This window comes from Poeciliopsis prolifica, unplaced genomic scaffold (genome assembly GCF_027474105.1).
Source record: "Poeciliopsis prolifica strain line A6 unplaced genomic scaffold, Auburn_PproV2 SCAFFOLD020, whole genome shotgun sequence".
Classification (NCBI taxonomy): Eukaryota; Metazoa; Chordata; class Actinopteri; order Cyprinodontiformes; family Poeciliidae; genus Poeciliopsis; species Poeciliopsis prolifica.
In genome coordinates, this window is record NW_026562395.1 from 8,269,657 (window position 1) to 8,295,482 (window position 25,826).

The window sequence follows — 25,826 nt, forward strand, 5'->3', positions numbered from 1 at the left end:
TCTCTATTGATTGTGTATTGACTCTGCATGGGCCTCTGAGGAATGAAGGATTTGGCCTTTACTGTAAGAGGAAGCTGCTCCCTCCTGCATCGTTCCATGTGAAGCTTCAAGGCGTTTTGGTTCAACAGATGGAGGTCGTGTCACATGGAGTTCTCTACTCTGTGTAAGTACAAAGAACGTATCATTTCAAATACAACTTCAAATCAGCTTTAGCACCAACTCAACCAAACCAGAAAAGACTGAATGGTTTAAATGAGAAGAACTTTGCTCATGACATCAGGTTTGTTCAGCACGTTCTCCTGAAAACAAGCTTCTCTCTTCTCTACTGAAATACTCCAGGGTGTCAGCCTTGCAACGTGCATTACAGATTTAGCTCTTTCACCAGGATCAATCTGAGCAAGGTCCACAGACCTAGAATAAACAAGTGGACCGGGCTGGTCGGCCCGGGAGCCACCCAGCAGTTATGAAGACAAATATTTCCCTTCTAGATCGGCGGAGCAAGGAAAGGTGTGTTTGCAGAGGAGACAGAGAGGAGCTTTGTCCCCTTCCCCAACAGGTCGGCTCTCCAATCTCTCCCCGCCCGACCCGACCCCACCCCACCCCATCCTATTCCACTCCCCCTCTTCCAGTCTGTCCACCCTGGAGCTCACTGTCCAGCTCCCTCAGTGCCCTGTGAGTCCTCCTCTGGAGCTCACCACAGCCTTCACTCTGAAGAGATGCTATCACTTCTCTGCTGCTCTCTTGTGCTCATCTTTGCTCAGCAGGTAAGAAGAGAAATCTTTTTCTGCTCTCACATCACTGACAGAGTGGATCTCCGACGGGTGATACAGGGCATCACTCAGCATCTGTCTCTGAAGAAAAAAGACCAACTTAAAGACGCTTTGGTGCTCTGCATAGCATCAAAACCTGACCATCATACAGAAAAACATAGATATACTAACATGTTGTTTGCATACAGGTTGTATTCAGGGACCGGGTTCAGTCTTTCAACAGACTAAGCAGGAAAAAGCCGATTTTTAGGATCTGTGTAGTAAAAACTCATGGAGATCCATTTTCACACCATCAAATGAGCTCATTCAGTGAAGTCAGCAGACAGGCTTCAGATTTTTGGCATAACCCTCAGTGACCTTTGGAAATATGTGACGTGGAGCACAAGCAGCACCAGCAGCAGCAACAGCTGAAGTCAGCAGTCTGCTGCAGCAGTCTGTGTCGCTGCAGGTCCAAACCCTCTGAGCAGTGAGGGCAATGCTACAGGGTGAAACCATTGGTGGAGGTACTATACCTCAGTCAGCAAGCATCTGATTTGTTTAGACCATGAGACTGGCAGGAAGTGGTCTGTGTGGGAACAATAGTAAGGAGTAGGACAGAAATGAGCCTCAGTACTGCATATTCACCGTGATAATTTCAAAATATGAATGATAGACACATAATCCGACACTCATTTAGAACAATATCCTTAAGTAAACAAGAGCAGAAGGATGGAGAACTCAGCTGCAGTGTGGCTGGTGGCTTAGACTGCAGCACTCAGCTCCATACTTCAGCTTTGACTGATTCAGAAACGCAGGATTTTATAATACATCACAACAAAATCTCAATACCGCTGTAAAGGGATTTGACTGTGTTGAACTTTCATCCAGATAACCAATATGGAGGTATTTTCATTTCTGCTGGTACTTGATTAGGATCTTCAATCAAGAGGGTGTGTAATTAATTAAAATCAAATGCATTCTAATTGTAAACCATGTATCAACAAAAATATACATTACTAATTTTTTGCTGCTAAATTATTGAATAGACCTGAGCTCAGCAGCAAATATATTTCAAAATAACTTTGAAAGGAATTCAGATTACTTTTTAAACAACCGTTTTCTTCTCAGGATAGAGAAGTAAAGTCAGGGTTCCTTTGTTCCTTACAAAGTTTTCATCAAGATTTTGTTTATAAATCAGCTATTTATAATCAAAGATGGTGTTTTGGAGTAACAGCTGAATATGTAGTCACATGTTTAATTACCTGAATCATAGCAGGAGGATCTGAACTTTAGTACATGTGCATTTTTTGACAAAATCACCATGTGATGAAAAGTTGTCATCTTGGAAATATAAGCAAGCTGTCACACAAAAAATAAACTGTTTTCAAATGTACAGTACTGAAATAATAATGTGTATAATGTCAAATTCTGCCATTGTGTTACAACACATTTTCAACAGCTAAACGTCTCCTGCAAAGACTTTGGAAAGAAAATAATATCTCTAGTGTACATTTAAAATGGATTGCTTGTTAATATATAATAATATATTTATTTCTTTTTTGTATAAAATAAGTAAATTTTCTTAATCTGGGACCTGAGTCTGAATTTTGTACCACAAACAAGCAAAAAATGGTATGACAATAAGAAATTCTTGAATCCTTGAATCCTGTAGTGTATATCAAAAGACCTTGAATACATCTTCTTGGAAAAAGCATTGTTCTATAAAAGTATATAGAAAGCCAAACTTTGAAATTTTTCTTATAAAAAAATAAATAAATACCAAAGACAAGAAAATACTCAATGGATGCTTCCACACCTGTTTTGAGTCTTTGTATGAAAGGTCTGAAATTGTCCTGGGCATGTAGCTATCTGCTGTGGAATCTTAACCTTCAGTAGATTTACTGAACAAAAGCAAGGGATCTTCAATAAACTGTACAGAAAAATCTGCAGTTGCTCTCTTTGTAGTGTTATTTTCTGTCTGACAGGCTGAGCATCAGGCATGTAGCAGCAGAGTTTACAGATGTACAGTGACATGTTTTGTCGTATGATCATTTCAGATCAGAGGCTCTTAGCACGTTGAATTACTCACTGACAAACTGGGACAAACTTGAACAGAATGATGGGATTAAAGCGGGGTGTGTTAAAGGTCATAAAAATGTGTTGAAAAGACATTACAACATTGGATCAGTTCAGTATTAGATTCAGATGCTACACTACAGTGTAGGAAACTTCCGCATAGTCAACTCAAGTACAGGCAATAGGCGCTGAAAAACACAGCACCCAGTCTGAGCCACAATCTGGCTCAGACTGAGGTTAGATTGTTTTCACACCAGAAGCAAACTGCACCAGTTTGCTTGGAAGTGGACAGAAACCACCTCACAAAGTGGGTCTGGGTCCAGTTGTTTGGTTCACATAGGATTCACAGGTATTCACACTTGTACAAAAGAGCCAAACCAATAAGGCGTAAAGATGTGAATGCACCCGTAGAGTGAATGTCAGAAGGAAGTGTTGTGTTGAAAAACTGATTCAAACCAGTTCTTAATGGATGTTTTGTCCCTCCTTACACAGCCCACCAGTGATGCTCAGAGAAACGGGCAGCAGCTGGTTCCCAGAGGAGCACGGGAGCCAGCCGAAAGGCGGCAGTTCTGCCAGTGGCCTTGCAAGTGTGCTGAGAGGAAGTACTGTGCCCCGGGAGTGAGCTCCGTCCTTGATGGCTGCGGCTGCTGCAAAAGCTGTGCGCGGCAGATAGGGGAGCGCTGCAATGAGAGGGATGTGTGTGACCCACACAAGGGCATGTATTGTGACTTCTCAGCAGACAAGCCTAGATATGAGGTTGGAGTGTGTGCATGTAAGTGTCTCTTCTTTAATTTAGTCAGAAGTCACAGAGCTCTACACAGTTACATCAGAAAGATCACTCTTGATTAAAGAGTGCAACATTTTTTCTTCCACATTCAAGACATATGCAGCATTTTTATAACAACTGAAGGCAGCCATTACTTGATTGTGCTATAAAATGGCAAACATGACACTTTCCCTTTAAGTCACTTAAATGACAGAGGAGAGGGACAGCATATCTGTCAGGGAGAACTGAAGGGGCTGCAGAGTCACAGCAAAAAAAGAAAACTCTGCTGCCAAGACAACTTTTAGTTTCACCCCAAATATGACTTTTATGAATAACTGGCAAGAAGAAACTCATGAGAAGTCCACTTCCAGTTCTTCACAAGTCGTGAATCATTTGTGCATCATAATTCAGATGCACACCACACTATTCAGATCTTAAGTAGTAAAAAATTTAGCGAACAAAGTATCATTTGTCCTCTACTTCACAGTTATATAATTTTGTGTTGGTCGATCCCTTAGTTGTATTTTATATATGAATATTTCCATTCATATAGACACAAAGTTTTGTGGGAATGTCAAGATGAAAACTTTGGGCAAAAGCCCAAACAGAGCTGGGCCCCAGGCAGCTCAGCTGGAAGCCAATACAAAAGACTCTGGTGTGAAAAAAGCCTGCAGGGATTTTTTTTTTTTTGATATATTACTCTGTGGGGAGTTTTCAAATAAGTATTCTGTTATCTTTACATCAGACACATTCCAGAGATCTTTGATATTCACACGCATGTGACAAACATCTACCGTTTAATCAGACTGTTAAGCTCACCTAAACCTGCCATGTCAGTCACAATTTATCTGTTTCCATCATAAATCAGATTGAAATTAGATTTTTGGGGGTGATGCATAGGAGAGCTCATTATGTAAAAGCTAAAATGTCAACACCTATTGCATTATCGAACACAATAAGAAATCCCTTAAATGTTATGGTATGAGTTATAATGTGAAGATCTGGAGAAACTTGTAGGAAACTAGCACAGATGAGAGCTATATGAATTATAACGGCATCAGATCATTTTTATCCAACTAAGGAAATATTTCTCACACAGCATGCTTTAAAATGTTACGAATTAGTCACGTTTAGAACAGCATGGATTATGTACAAAATCAATAATAAAGTCCTTTGCAGGTGTATAGGAAAGTGAAGAAACAAATGAGAAAAGAAGGATTTATTTCAAAAATCTAAAGGTCAGGATGAATATTAAAAACAAATGTTCCTCATTTGTTTCTGAGGGGTGCAGGTGTGGAATAATTGCTGTGTCGAGTTACAACTGTTATAATATATATTTAAGCCATTTGCTAAACAAATACATTAAGGTCTGATTATGTTTACTTTCATGAGTTTGTCTACAGACTTAGCTGGAGTTTTTTGGAGTTATGTTTTAGAAAATTATACAGGAAAGAATGTGATGATGCTTTATGTGTCACAAAGTGAAGGTAGAATAAGCTACACTTTTTCAGACTCCACTTTTGAGTTCTTGTCATCAACAGGAATCTAAATATTCTGTACTGGTGTTTTTTTTTTGAGTTTTCACTGCTAGATTTTTTTCTTTTTTGACTCATGAAAATAGTTGAAAAGAAAAGAAAAGTGGTTCATACCAGTGTCTGTCCATCCTGCAGTTTTGACAAACAACGTAACAACATAACAGCGTAACAATTTTTGTGTTGAGGATTCTCTGAAGCTGCATTTTCTAAAACTGTAATCCGGAATGAGGATTAAATAATTTGTTAGAACAAACTCTGAGACTAACTTTATGTCCTTATAAGTAATGAAGCTAAGTCCGGTCTTCATGTGGAAAACCTCATTCCATATTTTCAAAGGAGTGTATTTATCAAGAGAAAAATGAACTGGCCTGAGCTCAAAGGCAAACCACATGACGCATTTCCCCACTCTAACAGACATGATGGCGGTTGGCTGCGACCTGAATGGGGTCCACTATGAGAACGGGGAAACCTTCCAGCCCAGCCCCCTCTATAAGTGCACATGCATAGCTGGAGCCATCGGCTGCACGCCTGCTTTCATCCAGAAGCCTGCTGGCCTGCTGGGCCCTGCTCCGCTGATGGGCAGCAGACCGGCCGGCCTCCGCAACGGCCCAAACCCCAGCAAACACCAGCAGGAGACCACATACATGACAGGTGTGTGTTCAGAGTAAACTGGCCTGGAACTGGCCTCCATGGTGGAGATGATTGTAGCTGGATGATTCAATGTTGAGGAAATGATAATAATGACAAAGATTGATCATTTTCTGAAGTGATGGTAATCCTGGGACTTCTATTTAATATCTACCTTCCCCACTAGCTCAGATTACAAGAACACTGCAAAAACACTAAATCCTACCCAATCCTACTAATTGACTATTCAGTTACTAAATGAAAATTACAATCATTTCAATAATAGATTAATCATAGTTAATATTATAAAATTTTCAGCCCTAAAACTGATTAGTTTTGTCATTATTTTCAATTAGTCAAAGTTAAGAAAAAATGCCTGCATGTCCAAATATTCTACAAAAATAAAAATGGCCATTTTTCAATGTTCGAATTTTCTCACCTGATTGTATTACACATTGAAACATTCCCAAGCTTAAGTTGCTATCTGTTGTAATTAGGATCAGACCAGCGCCCCCTGCAGGGTGCTGGTGACACAGCATCCTTTAACTATAACACTGAAGGCTTACAGGGGTCCTCCTTTAGCTTGGAAGAAGAACTGTCTGGTCCAGACGACCCCCTGGAGTTCCTGCTCCAAGACCTGTGGACTGGGCATCTCGGTCCGCGTCAACAACGACAACAGAAAATGTGAGATGAGGAAAGATCGCCGCCTGTGTCTGCTGCGGCCGTGTGAAAAAAACCTGCTGAAGAGCATCAAGGTGTGACTTCGTCTCAGTTAACGTGTGTTTTCAGTATAACGATGTTGGGGTAAAGTGATATGAACATTTAGGCTAATATCGCTGTCCCATATTAACATTGGTCAACCATCAATATTATATGTTTCATTACTGCTTCTACAGCCATACCACTGACTTCACACTGCTTCAGTTAGAGTCCCTACAATGCTTTGCTGCAACACTGTCACATGACCAAACAAACACCACAAACCTCCTTCTCTCCTCCTCCAGAATAAAAAGCAACAAGATGGAGATAAATATTGGCTTTATGTATTTGGACTGATATCGATGTTAGAAAATGACAGATATGGCTCGATACCGATGTTGGTGCTGATACATCGTAAATCCCAACATCGATGCATCTCAGAGAATTACAGTGTCATTGAAAAGTGTGTTTCAGCAATTCAACATATTTAGGGAAGAATTAATCAAATGTTTATACTGATTAATGTATGTTGATTATGGCTAAAAGATTATGAAACTGATCTTTCTCTGGAAACTTAGTAGTCTCAGACAGAAATGTGGGTCATCAGAAATTCAGGTTAACTTATTAGCAGAACTCCAGTGAAAAATCACCAAATATTAGCAATTTTTTGTCAATTTTCTTGAGCAAACATTACAGTATACTTGACATAAAACTGAACTAACTTACAAATAACTTTTCGGCAACATATAACAGCTTGTCTTAGGTCAAGAAATCTTAACATAAGACAACTGAAGGCAGCAGTTTTCATCCTTAAATGTGTAGGGCCTACAAAAATATTTCTGCAAAAAGAACCTATTTCTCTTTTTATCAATAAATCAAATTTTAATTGTATAGCACATTTCAGCAGCAAGGCATTTCAAAGTGCATTACATCATAAACACAAAAACACAAAGTCATGCATCATGGAATAAACAATACATTGTTACATATTACATTTCAAATACAATTCTAAACAGGTGTGTTTTTAGTAGAGATTTAAAGGAAGTCAGGGTTTCTAACTGTTTTACAGTTTTCTGGAAGTTTGTTCCAAATTTTTGGTGCATAGATGCTGAAAGCTGCTTCTCCTCTGTTGGTTCTGGTTCTGGGGATGCAGAGCAGACCAGAACCAGAAGACCTGAGAGGTCTGGACAGCAGATCTTTGATGTATTGTGGTGCTAAACCGTTCAGTGATTTGTAAACTAACAACATTTTAAAATCTATTCTTTGAGCTACAGGGAGCCAGTGGAGGGACTTTAAAACTGGTGTTATGTCTCTATCGTCCTGGTTTTAGTGAGAATGCGAGCAGCAGCTTCTGGACAAGCTGCAGCTGTTTGATTGATTTGTTGGACAGGCCAGTAAAGACACTGTTACAATAATCAATGTGACTAAAGATAAATGCATGGATGAGTTTCTCTAGATCTGACTGAGACATTAGTCCTCTAATCCTGGAGATGTTCTTCAGGTGATAGAAGGCCGACTTTGTAACCGTCTTCATGTGGCCCACAAGGTTCAAGTCCGAGTCCATCACGACTCCCAGGTTTCAGGCCTGATCGCTAGTTTTTAGTTGTAATAACTGAAGCTGTGCATTGACTCTAGATCGTTCCTCTTTAGGTCCAAAAATAATGACTTCAGTTATGTTTCTGTTCAGCTGGAGAAAGTTTTGGCACATCCACACATTTATCTGATTTAAGCATTTATTCAGTGATTGGATGGGGTCAAAGGTCACCTGGTGACATCGTAATGTAGAGCTGAGTATCATCTGCATAGTTATGGTAGCTAATATTATTTCCTGTTATAACCTGAGCTTGTGGGAGAATATAAATATTGAATAAGAGGGGTCCTAGGATTGAACCTTGGGGTACCCCACATGTGACCTTTGACCTCTTTGATGAGACGTTTCCAATTGAAACAAAGAAATTCCTGTTCTTTATGTAAGATTCAAACCAGCCGAGCACCGAACCGGAGAGTCCAACCCAACTCTCCAGTCGATTCAGTAATATGTCATGGTCGACAGTGTCAAAGGTCCAACAGAACCAGCACTGTGGTTTACCCACAGTCCGTATTTATATGGATATCATTGAATACTTTTACGAGGGCAGTCTCTGTGCTGTGGTGAGCACGAAAACCAGACTGGAAAGTGTCAAAGCAGTTGGTCATCATGAGGAAACTATTTAATTGTTTACACACAGTTTTTTCAATAACTTTGCTGATGAATGGGAGGTCAGAGGTCGGCCTGTAATTCTGCAATAGTGATTTGTCCAGGTTGTTCTTTTTTTAACAGTGGTTTGATGACTGCTGTTTTCAAAGCCTGGGGGAAAACACCTGATGTAAGCGATGAGTTACTATTTGGATGAGATCAGTAGCAATAACAGGCAGGACTTTCTTAAAGAAATGTGTGGGAAGGACATCCAGACAGCAGGAACTTGAACTTAATTGACTTATAATTTTTTCTAGAGTTTTATAATTAAGTAGTTGAAAATGGGTCATTTTTTCTGTATTTGTTTTGTTTGGGTACAGCAATGGTTCTGGCTTTAGAGTTGATGTGCAGATTAATCCTCTGATTTTTTGAATTTTCTCTGAAAAGAAGCTGGAAAACTTGTTCAAGGCAGCATTAGATTGGAATTCAGGTGGAAACGTCACAGGAGGGTTTGTGAGCCTGTCAACTGTTGCAAATAAGGCTTGAGCATTGTTAATGTTTTTGTTTATAACATCTGCAAAGAAAGCCTCCTCTGCATGTTTTAGTGTTGAGTGATAGTTACGTAGTCTTTCTTTATAGATGTCGTTATGAACGTGAAGTTGAGTTTTACGCCATTTTCGTTCTGCTCTGCGACAGAGTTCTCTTGCAGATCGAACTGTTTGTGCTTTTCTCCATGGAGATTCCTTTGTAGCAGACACAACCTTTAATTGGGGCAACAAAATCAATGACATATGAAACTTGAGACTGAAAATCATCTACCGACTTACATTATTATGTTGAATTACTGACAGTAACTTATCATATATTGGTCCTGTAATACCCATAAAGACACCAACTAGAGTTTTTCATCCAGGTGCCAAAGGGGAAGACGTGCAGACCAAAGTTCCAGGCAAAGAAGGCAGAGAAACTGCGCCTGTCGGGCTGCACCAGCACCAAGAAGTTCAGACCCACATACTGTGGCGTTTGCAAGGACAAACGCTGCTGTGTCCCCAACAAGTCCCACATGATCAAAGTGAACTTCACCTGCAAAACGAGCTCCAGCGTTCAGTGGAAGATGCAGTGGATCTCGTCCTGCGTGTGCCAGAAGAAGTGCACGGATCCAGAAGACATGTTTTCTGACCTGCAGCTACTTTAAAAAGCGCCAGAGACGATCAGCCCGGAGAAATTCTACACGAACAAAAACAACAAAAAAGGTTGAAATCAGTCATCAATGAAGAAAAATATGTTATGTTGAAAGATTTTATGAGCTCTGTCTTTAAGACAGGTGTGTGTAACAGGAGGGAGAGGCAGGTGTAAAACTGGAACTCCAACAGGAGATGAATAAAACTCTGTGGCTTCACGACAAAACCCATCTGACCATTAACCTGATTTTCAGCTTCCCAGTTTCAACTTCTGAACTGTTTTTACCCTCTCAATTTTACTTTCTATTTAATGTAATATGCGTCTCAATCTCAGGCAGAATTTAGAAAATTAAGCAACAAAATTTCCTTTTGGAATTGAAAAAAGAAAGTTCTGTTCCTGAGGTTTTAACAGTTTTGGGGCATGTAATGTATAGATAATATCTTGACATTTGCATTTGTAAGTCCAGCCAAATAAATGTTTCAGATGTTCTTAAATAATATGAGAGAAGGTTTTGTCAGCTGATGTGCCTGAATAAAATGTATTTGAAAAAGATTGGTTAAAACTCCTTCTCAAGCAGCTCACAGAGCTTTGACCACAATCCTCACAAAGTTTTACAGCAACAGAAAAGATGTGAACCCCTGCAGCTTCGTTCAGAAAACCCCCCACATTAAACATGGCATCCAGAACAGGAAAAAACCAGAGACATCATTACACAGGCCAAGTAAAATTGTAGCTACTGCTTTATGATGGAAATAACTGACATGACATCACCTACAATCATTCATCGAGGGATTTTAGAAGACATGAAAACCTGACAACAAAACATGAATAAACTTCTAATGAGAAACGGGGAAGCATCAGGCTGGACTTGAGTTTATACAGAGATGAACGTTAGCAAAGGTGAACAGTTTATCGCTTTGGAAATTAGTAATAATATGTAGGCCTAAACCCAGGGGCCTCGAGGGCCGGTCTCCTGCAACTTTTAGATGCGTCTTTACTTCAACATACCTGAATCATTAGCAGGACTCTGGCGAACTTGACTGCACTTAGGAGGTGATTCATTGATTCAATTCAGTGTGTTGGACCAGGGAGACGTCCAAGAGTTGCAGGACACCGGCCCTCAAGGACCAGGATTGCCCACCCCTGGGCCTTAACTTATTTGCTTTCGATTTATAGAGGAAAAACAATATGTAAACAATTGGTTTTGCATGAATTTGAAATATAACATTTGGTATAGAAAAATACATTTCTGGTTTTATTAATAAGACAAACAAACAAGCAAAATATTAAAATGAAGGAAGTAACAGAAGCACAGAAGTGTAGTTTTAAGCAAAATCCAAAGTAAAAAATTAGAGAATTAAAAATGATATTTTCCATCCTTTCAGATCAGAACATCAGGAGATCCTTCTTCACATCCAGCGGTGGACCCGTTCAGATTAGTTAGTAGGAGACACAGATCCTGAAAACACCGCCAATACTGATCAAGTCACACTCAACCTTCTCACATATTATTTTTAATTCCAACAGAAAATTAGATTTTATTCACATCATGAATTAAATATAACAAAATTACAAAAAGTGTGTGTTTCAATTGGGAAGTATTTTGTGAAATGTCTGAGCGGATCTTCATCTGGCGATGGAGAGTCTGGGTGCGTCCGGTATGAATCGGGCTTTTGTGGCGTCCAGATGATGATACTCCTCAATCAGTGCACTGAGAGAGGACAGCGCCTCAGAGAATGCACTCTGATCCATGCCGTCTACGTGCAGGTAGTGGTGTAAGTGAGCCTGCACACACAGGCACAGGCAAAAAAAATCAAGGATGTTAGAGGAAAAGAGCAGGTTCAAAGGAACGCACATTAGATCTTGATGTTGAACAGGAAATTTGTGCTGCTTTCAGCAAAACAGAAGCACCATCCTGCATCTACTGTGCTTGGCACAAACTGCATTTCCATTGACCTTAAAACTGAACAAGTTGGGATTACAAAAATAAATTCAATGGAACCACTACAATTAAAAAAATAAATAAATTGTGCCTCACAACTGAAGGGCATCAAACCTTTAGAAGCGGAAGTGGCTGAAGCTCACTGTGCAATCTGCATGGAGACGCTATCTATGTCTACAATGGAGTCACCTCGTGACTTCATCAGGTGCACATTACAGCCGAGAACCGATTGGTGAGTTTGAGAACTTTCCGCTTTGTTGAATGTTTCTAGGTTTGAAGCTTCATTTCGGCTTCAGTGACACATTGTGAGCTTGGAGGAGTCAAATAGATTAGAAAACATTTCCTCCAGAATACAGAGCTTCTAAATGTGGGCTGGACGCAGTGTGGATTTGATACAAACCATATTGACCTTAAATGTCTTGCGCATTATAGCTGCATACTGTACCTATCTAGACAGAATTTCACTGATAAATGATTAAAATCCCACAATAAACGTAATAAATCACCTTCTTCTTGTAGAGCTTTGTGAAGCGGTCTCTCAGCTCCATGAAGGTGGGCTTCACACAGGTGTTGTTGGCCAGCGCCAACAGGGAGTGGGTGTGTCCTACAGGCGGGACGGAGCACAGGCCCGTCTTCCAGCCCTCCTGATTCCACGATACAAAGGGCAGCAAAGGCCTCAGCCTGAGGACGGACACAGTAGATGAACACACTTACTTGGGCGAAGGCTGAAGAGGAAAGCCTTTAGTAGGGCTGCACCCATAAATCAGCCCCAAATTACTTCGTCTTAGGAGATCAGTGATTGGTTAGTACCTACATGTGAAACTGAGCTTATCCACTGATCTTATTTTAAAAGGTTTTAAAAATCAGATACAATCCTCTTTGCACTGTTATGAGAAAGGTTTGACTGACAGACCAGCCCACCAGGTCAGGTCTGCACAGGCATGCTTAACAGTAATCACTCGACAGTTGCCAACTATTTAGCGACTTTCCAGAACAAAACTAAAAATCTAGTCAGCAGGTCAGGCTTTTAAAAGACCAGAAACCTGAAATCGGGGTACTCTATAGCTATCTATCCTATCAATGTGTTAAAATAAATCTGGACCAGAACCCCATAACATGATCTGGCATCTCAAAGACTGTTCAAACAACAGTATGCAAACAAACACAGACAACAGATCACACACTGACATTATTTAATCTCAGCTTTTCCATTTTAGAAAAACACCAAGGGCAGCCCAGAGTGAGGAACTGGTAGAACCACCTGTAAGGAGCAGCTTTAATTGGCCCTTTCTCCTCAACTTTATCAGCTGCTTAGATCTTCATGGAGGAATTTCAGTTTACTCTTCTTAAGAATCACTTTGTGGTTTAACAAGGCCAGACTGGCTGTGTTCTTGTGTTTATGATGTAAAGCACTTTGAAATGCCTTGCTGCTGAAATGTGCTATAAAAATAAAATTTGATTTGATTTGGATTTGCTGTGTAGTATCATTGACGTTTGGGTTGAGCTTTAGCCATTTAGTTTACCTAAATATTATTTAATTCAGGAACACTCCTGTACACCTAAGCCGAGGCAGAGAGAGACTAACCCTTCCAAACAAACCATACATCTTCATACTTGCTCTGGTGGTGGTAATTTCACTGAAGACTAGATGATCCACCCTCAGGCTGAATTATCTGGGATATGAAGCAGGTGACTGTAGGACAGGTACTAGTGCAGACAGCCTGATTAATTCACCAGCTAAGGTCAGCTGGGGACACTTGAACAATGTTTTGTTTTGCAAGGCTAGGAGTTTTATTTTGCAGCAGTAAAGATAAAAATGGCTCTTTGAAAGAAAAAGGTTGCTGACCTCTGAGCGATAGTACAGAATAGACTTTTTTGTTCGCCGTCATTTTGACCAACAGCTTTTAAAAAAAGGTTTGGAATGAGCTTCCAAACCAGATGCTCCAGAGCGTCCGGTCTATAACTCTTCAACCCCCTGTCAGCCGGTCAGAAAGACGCATTTAGATCAGTGTCCATGAGATGATTTTCAGAAAGGATTTTTATTTCATTTGATTTTAGTTGACTCTGCGATGGACTCTGCGTAAAGTCTATAACATCTGCCTGTGTCAACCAGTCAAAGGTGTGAATTTTAACCTGTCAAATGACCGATGGGCTTCAAATTTTCCTGTTGTTTAAAAAATATTCTGTTAACGTGCAACTACATCTACACAAGTCAACAAATACTTTTTAAGCATTCCTGATAAACACAGTATACGTGTCTTCTCTCAGCAGAGGGAGCAAACTGCAAAAACACAAAAGTATTTTTTGTCTAGTTTCAGGTGTAAATATTTCAGTACACTCAAAATAAGACAAAACTAACTTGCAAGTATCTTTTCAGCAATAGGAGCCTGTTTTAATTAAATAATTCCTTAATATTAATATTAATATTAAAAAAAGAGAGTACTACAGGGAGATTTCACTAATAAGAAGACATATTTCCATTGATATAAGTGAAACATTCTGTCAATGGAACTAGTGAAGGACTTGAAACAAGTTCCTATATCATGTGTACTAAGATATTTGCACTAGAAACTAGACCAAAAATACTTGGCATGGGAACAAGGAGAACACATACACATCTCAGAGACAGCCCCCTGCTGAGATTCCAAGCAGAAATATTCTTGTATGCCGACACCTTCCCTGTCCCTCCCTCTCAACTCTTTTTCATAGAAACTTCACACACAGATATGTGCTCTGACACCAGTCTGTGCTTCGATTTGTCAGGAAAACAAGCTCAGGGCAGCAGAAGGGAGGCAGTCATGAGTCGTTGCTGCTACTGAATGGGGGTATTATAGGGACACATGAGGGTTAAGGTCATGGTGGAGTTTCTAAGGGTGGGTGAAGAAACTCCTGGCCTGTTTTGGTGAGGAAATGGAAGGGAGTGAGGGGAGTGAAGTCTAATATTCTGACCTCAGAATATCATCTGAGGAATATCTGATGATATTCTGACCTCTCGATGTTCCTGCGGAGGTCAGACACCTGCACGTTGCCCCGGACCATCAGAGCACAGGCCAAGTAGAGGCTGTGCTTCGGGTCAGCCCGGATCAGCTGGTGCTCCTTACTGAAGGCGTCGCTGAACATTTGATCCAATCTGGAGGACAAGAGGGAAAATATACAGATCTGAAAACTGTTTTTAGGAAAGGTCAGTCCATGTAACAACAAACTCATTCATTTTAAAGTTTCTTTTCTTTAGATACTGTAAATGTCTTTAAGAGACGCTCAGTGAAGTCCAGTTAAACTAGGAAGGTTTTCTATAACATTACTCATAAAAGGGGCAGTATTAGGTAAAATCCACTTTGTTTACGTTTACATCATGTCATCATGTTATTCCTTCATCAAAAACATACCAGCAGTATTGCCTTGATTTTTTCATGCATGTTTCAGAAATCCTATTGTGTGTCTCATCACTTAACATTGTAACACTGATAAACAGAATGTGGAAAAGTGGAGCTGGGAATCTTTTCGGAAATCGTCATTTTGCAAACTAATTTAAAACGCAAGGGTATGTAAAAGACAAAAGCCTTGAGCCTCAACTGTTTTTAAAGTTTTTATTTTTTACCATCTGTTTAAAACATAACTCCTCTGCAGCTCCGTCTTCCACTTTGTCCGCCATTGTTACTATAATGAAAACCTTTCGTTCAGGCAGCCAATAATCTTGGTTGGACTCACCAGACATAATTTTAAATGTATAGTTTTGAAGTTTTGTTTTGTTTTTCCCACAATATTAACTAAATGTAGTTATCTTTCATAACGCAGGGAGGAAAGCATTTGTTGCTGAACTTGCTAACTTTTCATGTTCTAAATAAACACCATGGATGCCATCAGTGAGGACTTCACGTGAGCTCAACTCCCAGAGCTCAGTGGGTGGGAAGTAAAAATATCTGCCCTGACAGTATGAAAGCAGACCTTCTAGTAGGAATGTTGACATCCGCCAATGTGTACAGGGGCGTGAGGCTGGGCACTAGGTAGTGCAAACGAGGGAAAGGAACCAGGTTCATGGCGATTTCATTCAAATCCATGTTGAGAGAACCATCAAAACGTGAAGAACTGAAATCAAAAATAAAACAGTGAGTTACCAATCCCCCAATTTCAATATAACATATGAAATATAAACCAATCTTTGCCAATTCCACTGGAAATTACATTAGGAATAATAAACATCCATTTCATTAAACAATCCAAACAAATTTTGTTAAGGCATATGACATTCCTGCTCACATTAAAACCATAAGCAATTGCACAAAAAGAAAAAAAATCAGCCATGACAGTTTCCATGAACTTTGGATAACTTAAGTTTGTTCATACTTTGAATGGATATTATGTTTCCTTTTTAGTGTATCAAAAACATACTTTTATTTGCGGTCTATAACAGTTGATCTTAGATAATATGAAAATGTTTTCATCACTAGTTGCAAAACAAATGTCGATTAAATAGAATTTCGATTAACATGTTTGTTTTCGGTTTGAATACTTTACAGGTTGGTTTGATATAAACATTGTAAAAGAAAGGATGCTTCAGTAAGTCAACCACAATCATTTAGCATAATTCAGAAAAAACAGTTCCAGTATATAATCCTCTTCATGCTAAATGTATATGGGACATTAAACTGTATTCTTAGAAGTTGATTAAACCCCAAATGTTCAATAATTAAATGTAGTTTCATACCTGGTGATGTTGAGCAGCAGGTTAGCTACTATGTTATTCATGGCATCAAATGGCCTCTCTGTTGGACTGACCCCCCCCTGTCCAGAGGTGACTGTGCTTTCTTTCTTTAGCACACATCCAGGTTTTGCATCATGAGACATGAGACTGATCTTGTTCACGATGTCCACCAGCGACTGGAATAGAAAAAGCAATGGAAAAAATACAATAAAATAAAAAAACAAATTAGAGTTTTGTTTAATATGTAACCTGTGGGTTTCTGAAAGAAGAAAAATGAAACCTGGTTTTCAACAGGCAGGACACAATCTGCATGCTCTGTGAGCTCTCTCATAGCAAGGACACTGTTATAGGGAGAAGTGATGACATCGTCTTCTGCTGATGGATACATGGCAGTGACAATGCGACAAACATCAGGAAACTCCTCCTCCAGAAGGCTGAGCACTCTGGTCCCCAGACCGGACCCTGTACCTTAAAGGCAGAGTCAGAGTTACTGCAGTTTACAGGCACAAAGGAAACTATGGGAAGATCCTTCAATCTGACATGACACAAAGAAAACGGTTTCCAAAGACTAATAACTGTCCAGGTTGGACATTTTTTTTTTACTTTTGGTGAAGCCACTGTTCTTACTTCATCAGAGGAAGACACACAGGACTAGGTCCAAACCCTCAAGCTTTTATTTAGTTGGAAATTGAAGTAGAATATGCCAAAAATTTGGTCCTCAGTTTTTCTGCAATTGTTTTTATAAGTGACCTAATGATGGATTCATTAAATGAGGATTTCTGCAGGAAATGCACTCTGACTAAAATCAGATATAAACTGTCCAAGAATTTGTAAAGCTGAGACAATCTAATGCACCAAAACTGCTAAAATAACTCTTACAATAGAATGTTAGCCAAGTATTGAATGCATCTTATTAATTACACATTGTAACAACTCTGCTTTTGCTTACAAAGACGTTAACCATCTGTAATTTAAAGCAGTTTCAGTTTAATGTTATCATAATATGAAATGAGACATAAGTCACTGAATTTAAGGTTTTGTTGTAGACCACGTTGTGATGATTTTCCACCCGGTTTGCAGAGGTCTCTGGAATTCTGACCTACTTTTCTTTACAGAAACACTACAACATGTTTTCAGTTTCTCAGAGATTATGACAAAAATGTCAGAAATTTCTCCTAAATCTTCTCTGATTCATTAACATGTTTAAGCTTAATATTAATAGAAACATTTCATACAGATGTAGAAAATGGGTTAAATTTAACACAATGTATGTAGTCGAAAGAGAACATAGAAGAGGTCCAAGGAAGGACTCCTGAGGAACCCCACAGCTCATCTTCACTGCAGACGACTGTAACCAACCACTTATCCATAGCAAAAGATCTTTCAAGCAAACAAAGAGCTAATTTACCTCAAAACTATAGCGTGTGCCTAGATAACTTAACAAGATGCAAATGAGCCACAGCGTTGCATGCAGAACTCCAGGATAATAAAACTATCATCAGCAGCAAGCAGCTAATCAAGTGAGTCCTCGAGGTAATGCTGTCTCTGTACAATTATAAGGTCAATGAATACGAACAAGTCTGTACAAATGTAATTTTTACCAGGAACTATTTATTCCAATATAATGATGTTCTTGCCTCAAACTTAAAGATCCTTAACAACTGGTTGTGGGCTTATCTTGCATCATTCACATGATCCACCCATGAGGCAAGATCCTCCATGGAGCTCCAGACAGAGGATAAACAGCATTTCTTTCATTTGTGAATGCACAGTTGCCACCGTCTCTCGAAGAGTCTTGCTAGTTATCTTGTAGTCAGTTACAGACACATGCAGATCGACCATCATGTCCCTGATATGCAGGCAGCTCTTTGGTCCAGCACATGTTGGTGGAGAGGTTGCAATGGAAGACACTGATTCTGTGTACAGGTGTGCTTAAAATGTAATAAGTTGGGGTCACCAGTTGGTCTGAGGGAATATGACACGGAATATAAGCAGATTGGAGGAGACATAAACCTACGTGGGTTGTAGAAGGTCATATTTGAAATGTATTTCTTTTCTAAATTTTCTGTGATCTCACCATGTTAAATGTTGGATATTCTGTAAAATTGTCTTTCTCAATGGAAAAAAAAATTGCTAAAATTCTGCACCTATGGTCTGTGTAAAAATGTTAGTATTAAGCAGCTGCTTTGTTCATCTACGCTTTGTGTTTCCTCTAAATTTGACCAGTCTCACGTTGTGCTTTAAGTCACACTGGCTGGTTACCTAACGGAAATGAAAAGACAAAATGAAACACCGCCTTGATATACAAGGTGTGTAAATATCATGTTTCATCTGAATGTTTTGATACAGAAATGAAAATAAACATCTCAATCCCTTCATATCTTGTTGTATTAATTTCACAATGTAGATCAAATAACTCACTGCATGTTAGAATTTTTTTATGGTTTCTCCTTGTTGCATTTCATTATATCAATGAGAGCTTTTAAAAACACAAAATGAGTCAAAATTGGAATAGATAGGTCAGAGGTAAAAGAAAACTAAGAGAAATCAACCAAGAAAAACTAAGAAATTTAGAGAAGGTAAGAACACATCAAGATTCTCAGAACAGCAAATTAACTAATTTCTACAACAGGAGGTCAGAGGGCTGTGTGGCTTACCTCCTCCCATTGAGTGAATGAGGAAGAAGCACTGGAGACAGTCACAGTGTTCGGCTGCCTTTCTCAGTTTGTTCACTATGGAATCTCTATAGGCCGATCCGTACGTCAGGTTACCAACAGCCCTGAGTAGATAAAGATTATTACAATAGGACCAATAGTTATTGATTAATAAGAAATAGTAAATGGAAACAATATGTCTGACACCTTTGAATAAAATCCAAAATTGTCGATTATCTCCAGAAGTCACCTAATTAACAAACACCTGTATGTAGTTTGAGCTCAGTATGAATTCAGATGTGCAATTTTTGTATTTAAAGGGGCAGTATCATGTGTTTTTCAGACACATAGTGTGATTTTATGGCATTATCAAGTAACTATGTTAACTTTAGTTATCATAAATTGCTGTACAAATCAAATACGACTAAAAAGAAATTTGACCTCCGAATTTGACACTTTGAAATTGGGCATTTGTCTCTTCAAAAACTCTGAAACTCCTCCTTCAGGAAGTCATCAGAACGTCACTCCTCTCTTGACCCTTTAACAACATTTTTACCGGCGCTTTACTGAGAAGTAGCTCCTATAATGAACTCAGTAGATGTGCATCTCCACCATATGTTTGCTATTTGCTGCTAGCTAGTCTGATGGAGCTGGGTTGGGGAGGCTAAGGGTCAAGGCTGCTCAGTGAGGCAGAAGTTCATAAGTTTGAGGAGTTGCCCCTTAAAGGCATGGGTAGGTCCACCCAGGAGTTTTGCACAGTTAAATAGTTGCCATGGAGATTAAAGTATTTTTCACACATGGAAAAAAAAATATCAAAGCAACACTCCAGGTATGTTTTATTGAGGGAATAACATTAGAAGATGACGTAAATCTAAAAAAGGTTGAATTTACATTTTGTTTTGTTTGGACATGTGAAAAAGTTCATGATGCAGCACAGAATTGCAGAGGATTTAACAAGAGCTGAGAAGCAGAGTAAGCAGAGTGTAGGGAAATATACATGGAATAATTAAATATCGTTTATCAGACATAAGAGCAAAATTAACTACAGACATTGGTATAGGCCAAAATTTTCAGATTAGTGCTTTCCTAACAAAAACCTGACAGAATGTGAAATGTAAATTGTTTTTCCAAGGCAGTGAAACTGTTACCGTGTTAAGGAGATTATGTGACAGAGTGTTAAACCTTTCACAATTGTTTTCACCGGATTTTCTTGAGCCTGCCCCCTGGAAGTGGAATGAATGACAGCAAAGACATCAGCGTGCGCTTTGACACGAGATACAGAGATTAAGATTACAGGATGAACTTCCTCCCAGTGTACAGCTACAGGTTGAACAGGCCAATTGTTCTAGAAGAATAAGACATTAAAGAGGTTTTGGGTGTCTTGTGGGAACTCCCCTTTAATATGCCTCAAATTCTTTTCTCAGTGAGTCACTGGCAGCTCTGGTTCACGTGCATCTTATCTTTGGTTTTTAACAGTAACTGTCACGCGGCAGAACACATGCAGAGAACATTTTCACACGTTCCATAATGGAATCCTTTTACTACAAGTAAAAGAATGTGTGTGTGGGTTCTTGTATTTCATCCAGGGCAAGGACCATTTTTTCAACAAATTCAACAAATACTATGGGGACCGACTGCTCCTCATGAGGCCAAAAGGCCTCATTAGAGTTTTTTTTTTTTGGTTAGGGGTCAGTTTATGTTAGGTTTAAGGTTACATGTGTACTAGCAATGGTTATGTTCAGGTGAACAAATAAATGAAAAACCAATGGAAGTCAATGCAAAGTCCCTGTGAAGATGGAAAGACTTACTGTGTGTGTGTGTTGTGTGTGTGTGTGTGTGCGTGTGGGTACGTGTATTGTCAGTCTTATGTGCTTCTGTGTTGCCCTGTGATGGACTGACGACCTCTCCAGGACATAACTCCCCTCTCACCCTGAAGATAAACACCAGCCCCTACATAACCCTGCAGGGGATAAACAGATATAGATGATTGTTTGTAAAATAAAATTAAAGATTAGTTTGGTCTTCTAATGTAGTGCTTTCAAAAAGTAACATAAAATTCTATTTTAGCAAAATGTTTCACTTCCTTGAACCAAAACAACAACAACCAAACTACCCCTGAGCACAGCGCCTTGAGAAATCAGTGTGTCATAACAGAATGTGTGAGTGGTTGTAAAATAGCTGTAGCATGATAAAAATGATTGTGCACCACAGTTGCTCCACCCTGACAGAACTCCTGTGGCGTGTGTGTCGGTCACCAGTTGTTGCCTGAACCCGAAACGTCCGTGAGGAGCTGAGTGCTGTCGAACACCTCCCTCAGTGGGCCCTGCAGGATCCCGTGGACCACGCCTTCCTCCATGTCGATCAGGACCGCCTGAGAATGTGGCAAATATGTGAGAATGTGGCCCCAGCGGACACTTTAATACAATCACACACAGGCACATTTCTGCATTGTGTAACATATGCTAACCAAAAAAGCATGCAGCTTATTCTGATCCTAATGGCAGCAAAAACCACAACAGTTGAGCTCCATGAATGACAAGATCAATATAAACAGCAGAAAATGACAACACGTGATAATTTGAGGCAAACTGCTAATGTTAGAAAATGAAAGCCAAAAAACCCCTGCTTGACAGGAAGATCTGGTACGGTAAGAACTAAATGACTTGGTTGTGTTTTAAAAATGACTCAAATTAACTTGCTCAGTCATAAATAATACGTTTATTCTGTTCAATAAAAAAATTCTTTATTTATTGAGAAAGGACATTAAATGTTGTACGTCATAATGGAATTTTCTTCAGAGAGCCGTCAGAACAGCTAGAGGACTACACATGCAAGAGAGCAAAGGTTTTGTCACAGTCTTCCCTTTCTATTCTTGAGAACTCTCAAGCTATTGAAAATAACGTACAAATATATCTCCAAGATCGTCTAAGTTACATAAAGAGGTGTTTTCTTTTGATAGATGTGTTCTTGCAAAGGAAAAAGCTGACGTTTGTCTGAAGTTTGTCAACTTCAGACAAACGTCTGTTTTTAGTGCGTCAGCAAAAGTTCTACTATAACTTACAGGAAACCCAAGGAGATAATGGGTTTCATATGACAGTACTGAGAAAACTAATAAAAGGTTAGTTTCATTCCCCACTTGCCCTTCAGACCATGCGAGGTAAATGGCTTATGTCTAAAACTAAAAAATGTATGAAACAAAATCATAAATTAAGCAGCCAGGCCTGGACAACTTCTTCTAATGTTCAAATAAAGGAATAATTATGGCATTAAACACTCAGCCCACACTTGTTTTGACACTTTTAGAGTACCATATGGTGCTTGTTCTGATGGCAATTTCTTTTAAATCATGGGACATGCTTAACAATGTATTTAACTGATTATTGAACTTCAATGGAAAACATGCTACCACATTTTTGTTTAAAAAAATTGATCACTTATTGATGTGTCATAACTTGCTAGTTTTCACACTTTTAGTGTGAAATGCTTTCAGACATATGTAAGGTAGTCTTGCAATTGGAAAGTTGTGGGTTTGATTCCAGCTTTCTCCCTTTATTGTGCCTCAGTTTGCCTTCCAGTGCTTGAAACACTGAAGGCAGTGTTTCAGTGTATGAATGTGTGCAGTTTTTTTTAAAGGTGAATGTGGTTGTAATGTTACTTCTACATTCAATCCATCTTCATGGACCTGTTTTGTGTTGTAGATGAATAATGTACCCTTTGACTGACTGGATACCCAGTGTGACGTGTTCCACAATGGCTTAGGATGAAGAAATCTACCAAGAAACTTTTCATACAAAAACATCAGCATAAATATTGTGCTTTTTTGTACACTATTAAATCAACCTCTCAGCTGAACATTTCTTCCAATTGGATGGAGTGAGCTATTTTTAATAATGTTTTTTTTAATACTCTACAGTATGTTATTCAAGTTTTTGTTTTTATACTACTTTTATTTTGTGTAAATCTACATGTTTAAACTTTCCTGCCACTTTCCTGCTGTTGGACCTGGAATTCCCCACTAAAGGACAGAAAAAGGTCATTTCTATTCTGTTCTCTCCTTTTACACAGGTGAGTTTGTCACCAAGTAGCAAACTCACCTGGTGATAGAAGAATCCTCTGTTGATACTTGAATCATTTATAAATTTATATATACCTCCTTTTCGCTAATTTGTCTTCCACTTTTTGATGAGCATGTGGGGGCCACTTCTTATAGTAATTTAATTAATTGAAGAACATTTCATAATACTTAAATCTTGTAAAACGCTGTTTAGGGTTTCTTTTCTTTTGCCATTCTAGAGACGTCATTGTTACCAGGTGGGGCAGGACTTACTCTCGCCTTCAGGTGTTGGATCCTCCCTCCAACATAACAGGCTCCACCATCACTTTTCCTGGAAACATGTGTCAAACATCAAAATAGCTACAGCTAACTCACATTTCTGTGAATTAAGGTGCAATTACCTTGGATCTACATTACGGAAAAAGCTGCCGAGGGCCTCATCGTACAATCCTCTCTGAGGAAGGAGGAAAAGACAAGATGTTAGGATGAGCTTTCGGGTCAAACAACATCTAGGATATTTAGGTTACTGCTCTGATCAGCATACTTCTTTACGGTGCAGCAGTTTTGTTTCCTGATACAGTGTTACTGTAACTGAAAGATATTAAGGATGAATGATTAATGATGGAGGTACTTTTACCAAACAGAATAACGTGAAAACAGTTCACCGATATTTCCTTTACTTAATTATTGTTTGATCTAGAGCAATAATCACATTCTCTGGGGAGAAGTGCTGCTGAAAATGAAAAATGCTAAATCTCTGCAGATAGTGAAAACAATCCATTGATAAGGAGAAAATAAAAAAATTAATTGAAATTGTTTATAGTGCTTACATTCAGAAAATTTGAAGTCAGTAAGGCCATCCATAAAAAAAAATGGTTCTACATTTTTTATGTGTAAGTAAAACGGGCCACATTTTACCATCCAAGTCTTTCATAGCCAGCATGTTCATGCAAGAGAATAACTGTATCTGACTAGCAACCCCCAGTATTGCTAGTGTTTCGGAGGAGTCTTTGCATTAACATAACCATATTTAAGATTTATCCATCTCTTCAGCTTGTCTCCACATATTCCCTGGATGTAGCTGTGTGCAATCAGTGAAACATCCAAAACATGCAGGACACCGAAGTTACAAAGGATAACAATTTTAGCTTTAATAAGAGTCAATAATGAGTCCAAACAATAACATAAAGCCCTTTATTATAACTCATTCCCGAAACGAGAACCATGGAAAATATCAGATCCCTCCTCACTACAGTTCATGTTCTTCTGTTGATGGTCTGGTGAATATCTGGCGCCATCCTCTGACTGAGATCATTATTGGCCCTGCTGGCAGAGACACCAATAATAGACATTTAAATCTGGCCTCCAAAGTCATTCAGACAGTCACAGTCTCTTTTGGCCTCTTGGATGAGATACCGATGCACTCAAGAGTAATTTTGGTTGACCAGTCACTTCTGGGAAGGTTCACCAGTCTTCCATGTTTTCACCTTTAGTGGATAATGGCTCTCTGTGGTTCACTGAAGACCCAACACCTTGGAAGTTAAATGGAACAGTGTCTCATATCAAAATAAGATTCATTTATCTCCTTAACACGTCGGTATACTGCTAGTAACTCTAGCTAATTTGGCTGTGTGCTTAAGGTCACTCTCCATTTGGAAGATCCTTTTGTGCCTGAAATTTAACTTCCTGTCTTTAGATGTTTCTTTAATATTTTCACATTGCTCTCTCTTTATGATACCATCTATTTTGTGAAGTTAACCAGTCTTTTCTGCAGCAAAACACCCCTACAATGTGATGCTGCCACCCCACATTGTCATTGTGCCCTAACACTTTTTGTTACAACAGGTGACACCACTAAGGGCTTTGTCCCTGAGCATATTTCATAACTGTATTCTGCCTTTTTATGTTGCTTTGGGGTGAGTCGCTTTTTCCTAAGGAGTGGAATGATAGCTGAATATTCCCATGCATTTAATGCCCATATTCAAGAATACAAATCCAACAATATGTTCTTATTTAAGGTACTTTTGATGTAAAAGGAATATTTTTATATTATAGCTAACAAGAAACAAGACAGGTAGGAAGCTTGTGTGTATTATACTGATGCCTTTAAGTACATCTGAAAGGTGTCTGAACTTGGTCGTACGTGCGCGCCTACCTTGTTGACGTGTGCGTGCTCGCGCAGAGCCAGATCCCAGAATCTGCAACCGACCTGGTTTCCACACTGCCCGACTTGAAGAGAACATTTCAGTTTAGCTAGCAGCCGTTCTTCCGAGGTTATGCATTAAACTAAAGCGATTTCCCAGAAAACCAAACCAAACCACAGTTTTCAGGAGTTCAGCTTACCTTGGACAACAACTGACTGAGTCATGACAGCAGCGAACCGGAGACAGCAGCAGCAGCTATACTGGTTAATGCTTCAGGGAATCGAGAAAGCAGCGGTGTACACAGGACTTTTGAAGGCTGTGTTAAGTCGCGCCTTCACTGTGTTTGGTCCGGTACTGATGACGTAATTACCATAGTAACAACATGGGCGGTGCAGCCTTACGTAGAAAACGTAAGTCTGCAAGCCGATATCCTCTTATGTGAAATGTTATTATTCACTTATAATGTACATAATTTGGAATATTACAGTTACAGGCGTTTCATAGCAATGGTTCACCAAAT

General features: G+C 39.2%; 2 protein-coding genes across 5 annotated transcripts; one reads left to right on the plus strand and one right to left on the minus strand.

The window, feature by feature from the left end:
• Positions 1 to 663: 663 nt before the first annotated feature.
• ccn6 (cellular communication network factor 6) lies at positions 664 to 11,301 on the plus strand. 2 transcript variants are annotated; one of them, XR_008606930.1, is made up of 6 exons: positions 664 to 764; positions 3,318 to 3,597; positions 5,541 to 5,777; positions 6,336 to 6,508; positions 9,542 to 9,881; positions 11,196 to 11,301. XR_008606930.1 is itself a non-coding variant. In XM_055044612.1 (5 exons), the coding sequence occupies exons 1-5, from the start codon at positions 717 to 719 to the stop codon at positions 9,821 to 9,823; spliced, it is 1,020 nt and encodes a 339-aa protein (XP_054900587.1). In that variant the 5' UTR covers positions 664 to 716; the 3' UTR covers positions 9,824 to 10,156. The 2 variants fall into 2 exon arrangements, 1 of the variants encoding a protein (XP_054900587.1); XM_055044612.1 differs by lacking the exon at positions 11,196 to 11,301 and having other exon boundaries at positions 9,542 to 10,156.
• On the minus strand, positions 10,638 to 25,732 carry tube1 (tubulin, epsilon 1). Of its 3 annotated transcripts, none has more exons than XM_055044610.1 (12): positions 25,506 to 25,732; positions 25,318 to 25,391; positions 23,564 to 23,616; positions 23,436 to 23,493; positions 21,364 to 21,479; positions 19,112 to 19,233; positions 16,735 to 16,916; positions 16,458 to 16,630; positions 15,698 to 15,838; positions 14,742 to 14,882; positions 12,259 to 12,433; positions 10,638 to 11,595 (listed from the first exon to the last, which is right to left on the minus strand). In XM_055044610.1, exons 1-12 carry the CDS (start codon positions 25,528 to 25,530, stop codon positions 11,437 to 11,439), a joined length of 1,419 nt encoding a protein of 472 aa, XP_054900585.1. In that variant the 5' UTR covers positions 25,531 to 25,732; the 3' UTR covers positions 10,638 to 11,436. The 3 variants fall into 3 exon arrangements, with proteins under 3 accessions (XP_054900585.1, XP_054900586.1, XP_054900584.1); XM_055044611.1 differs by having other exon boundaries at positions 10,638 to 11,567; positions 16,735 to 16,922; XM_055044609.1 differs by having other exon boundaries at positions 16,735 to 16,922.
• Between the last annotated feature and the right edge of the window lie 94 nt (positions 25,733 to 25,826).

Coding starts and splice junctions, on each gene's coding strand:
- ccn6 (XM_055044612.1), top strand. CDS start 717: ATGCTATCACTTCTCTGCTGCTCTCTTGTGCTCATCTTTGCTCAGCAG. Junction 765..3,317: donor TGCTCATCTTTGCTCAGCAG/GTAAGAAGAGAA, acceptor CTCCTTACACAG/CCCACCAGTGATGCTCAGAG. Junction 6,509..9,541: donor ACCTGCTGAAGAGCATCAAG/GTGTGACTTCGT, acceptor TTTTTCATCCAG/GTGCCAAAGGGGAAGACGTG.
- tube1 (XM_055044609.1), bottom strand. CDS start 25,530: ATGACTCAGTCAGTTGTTGTCCAAG. Junction 25,392..25,505: donor TCAGTCAGTTGTTGTCCAAG/GTAAGCTGAACT, acceptor GTTCTCTTCAAG/TCGGGCAGTGTGGAAACCAG. Junction 15,839..16,457: donor CTGCTGCTCAACATCACCAG/GTATGAAACTAC, acceptor TTTTGATTTCAG/TTCTTCACGTTTTGATGGTT.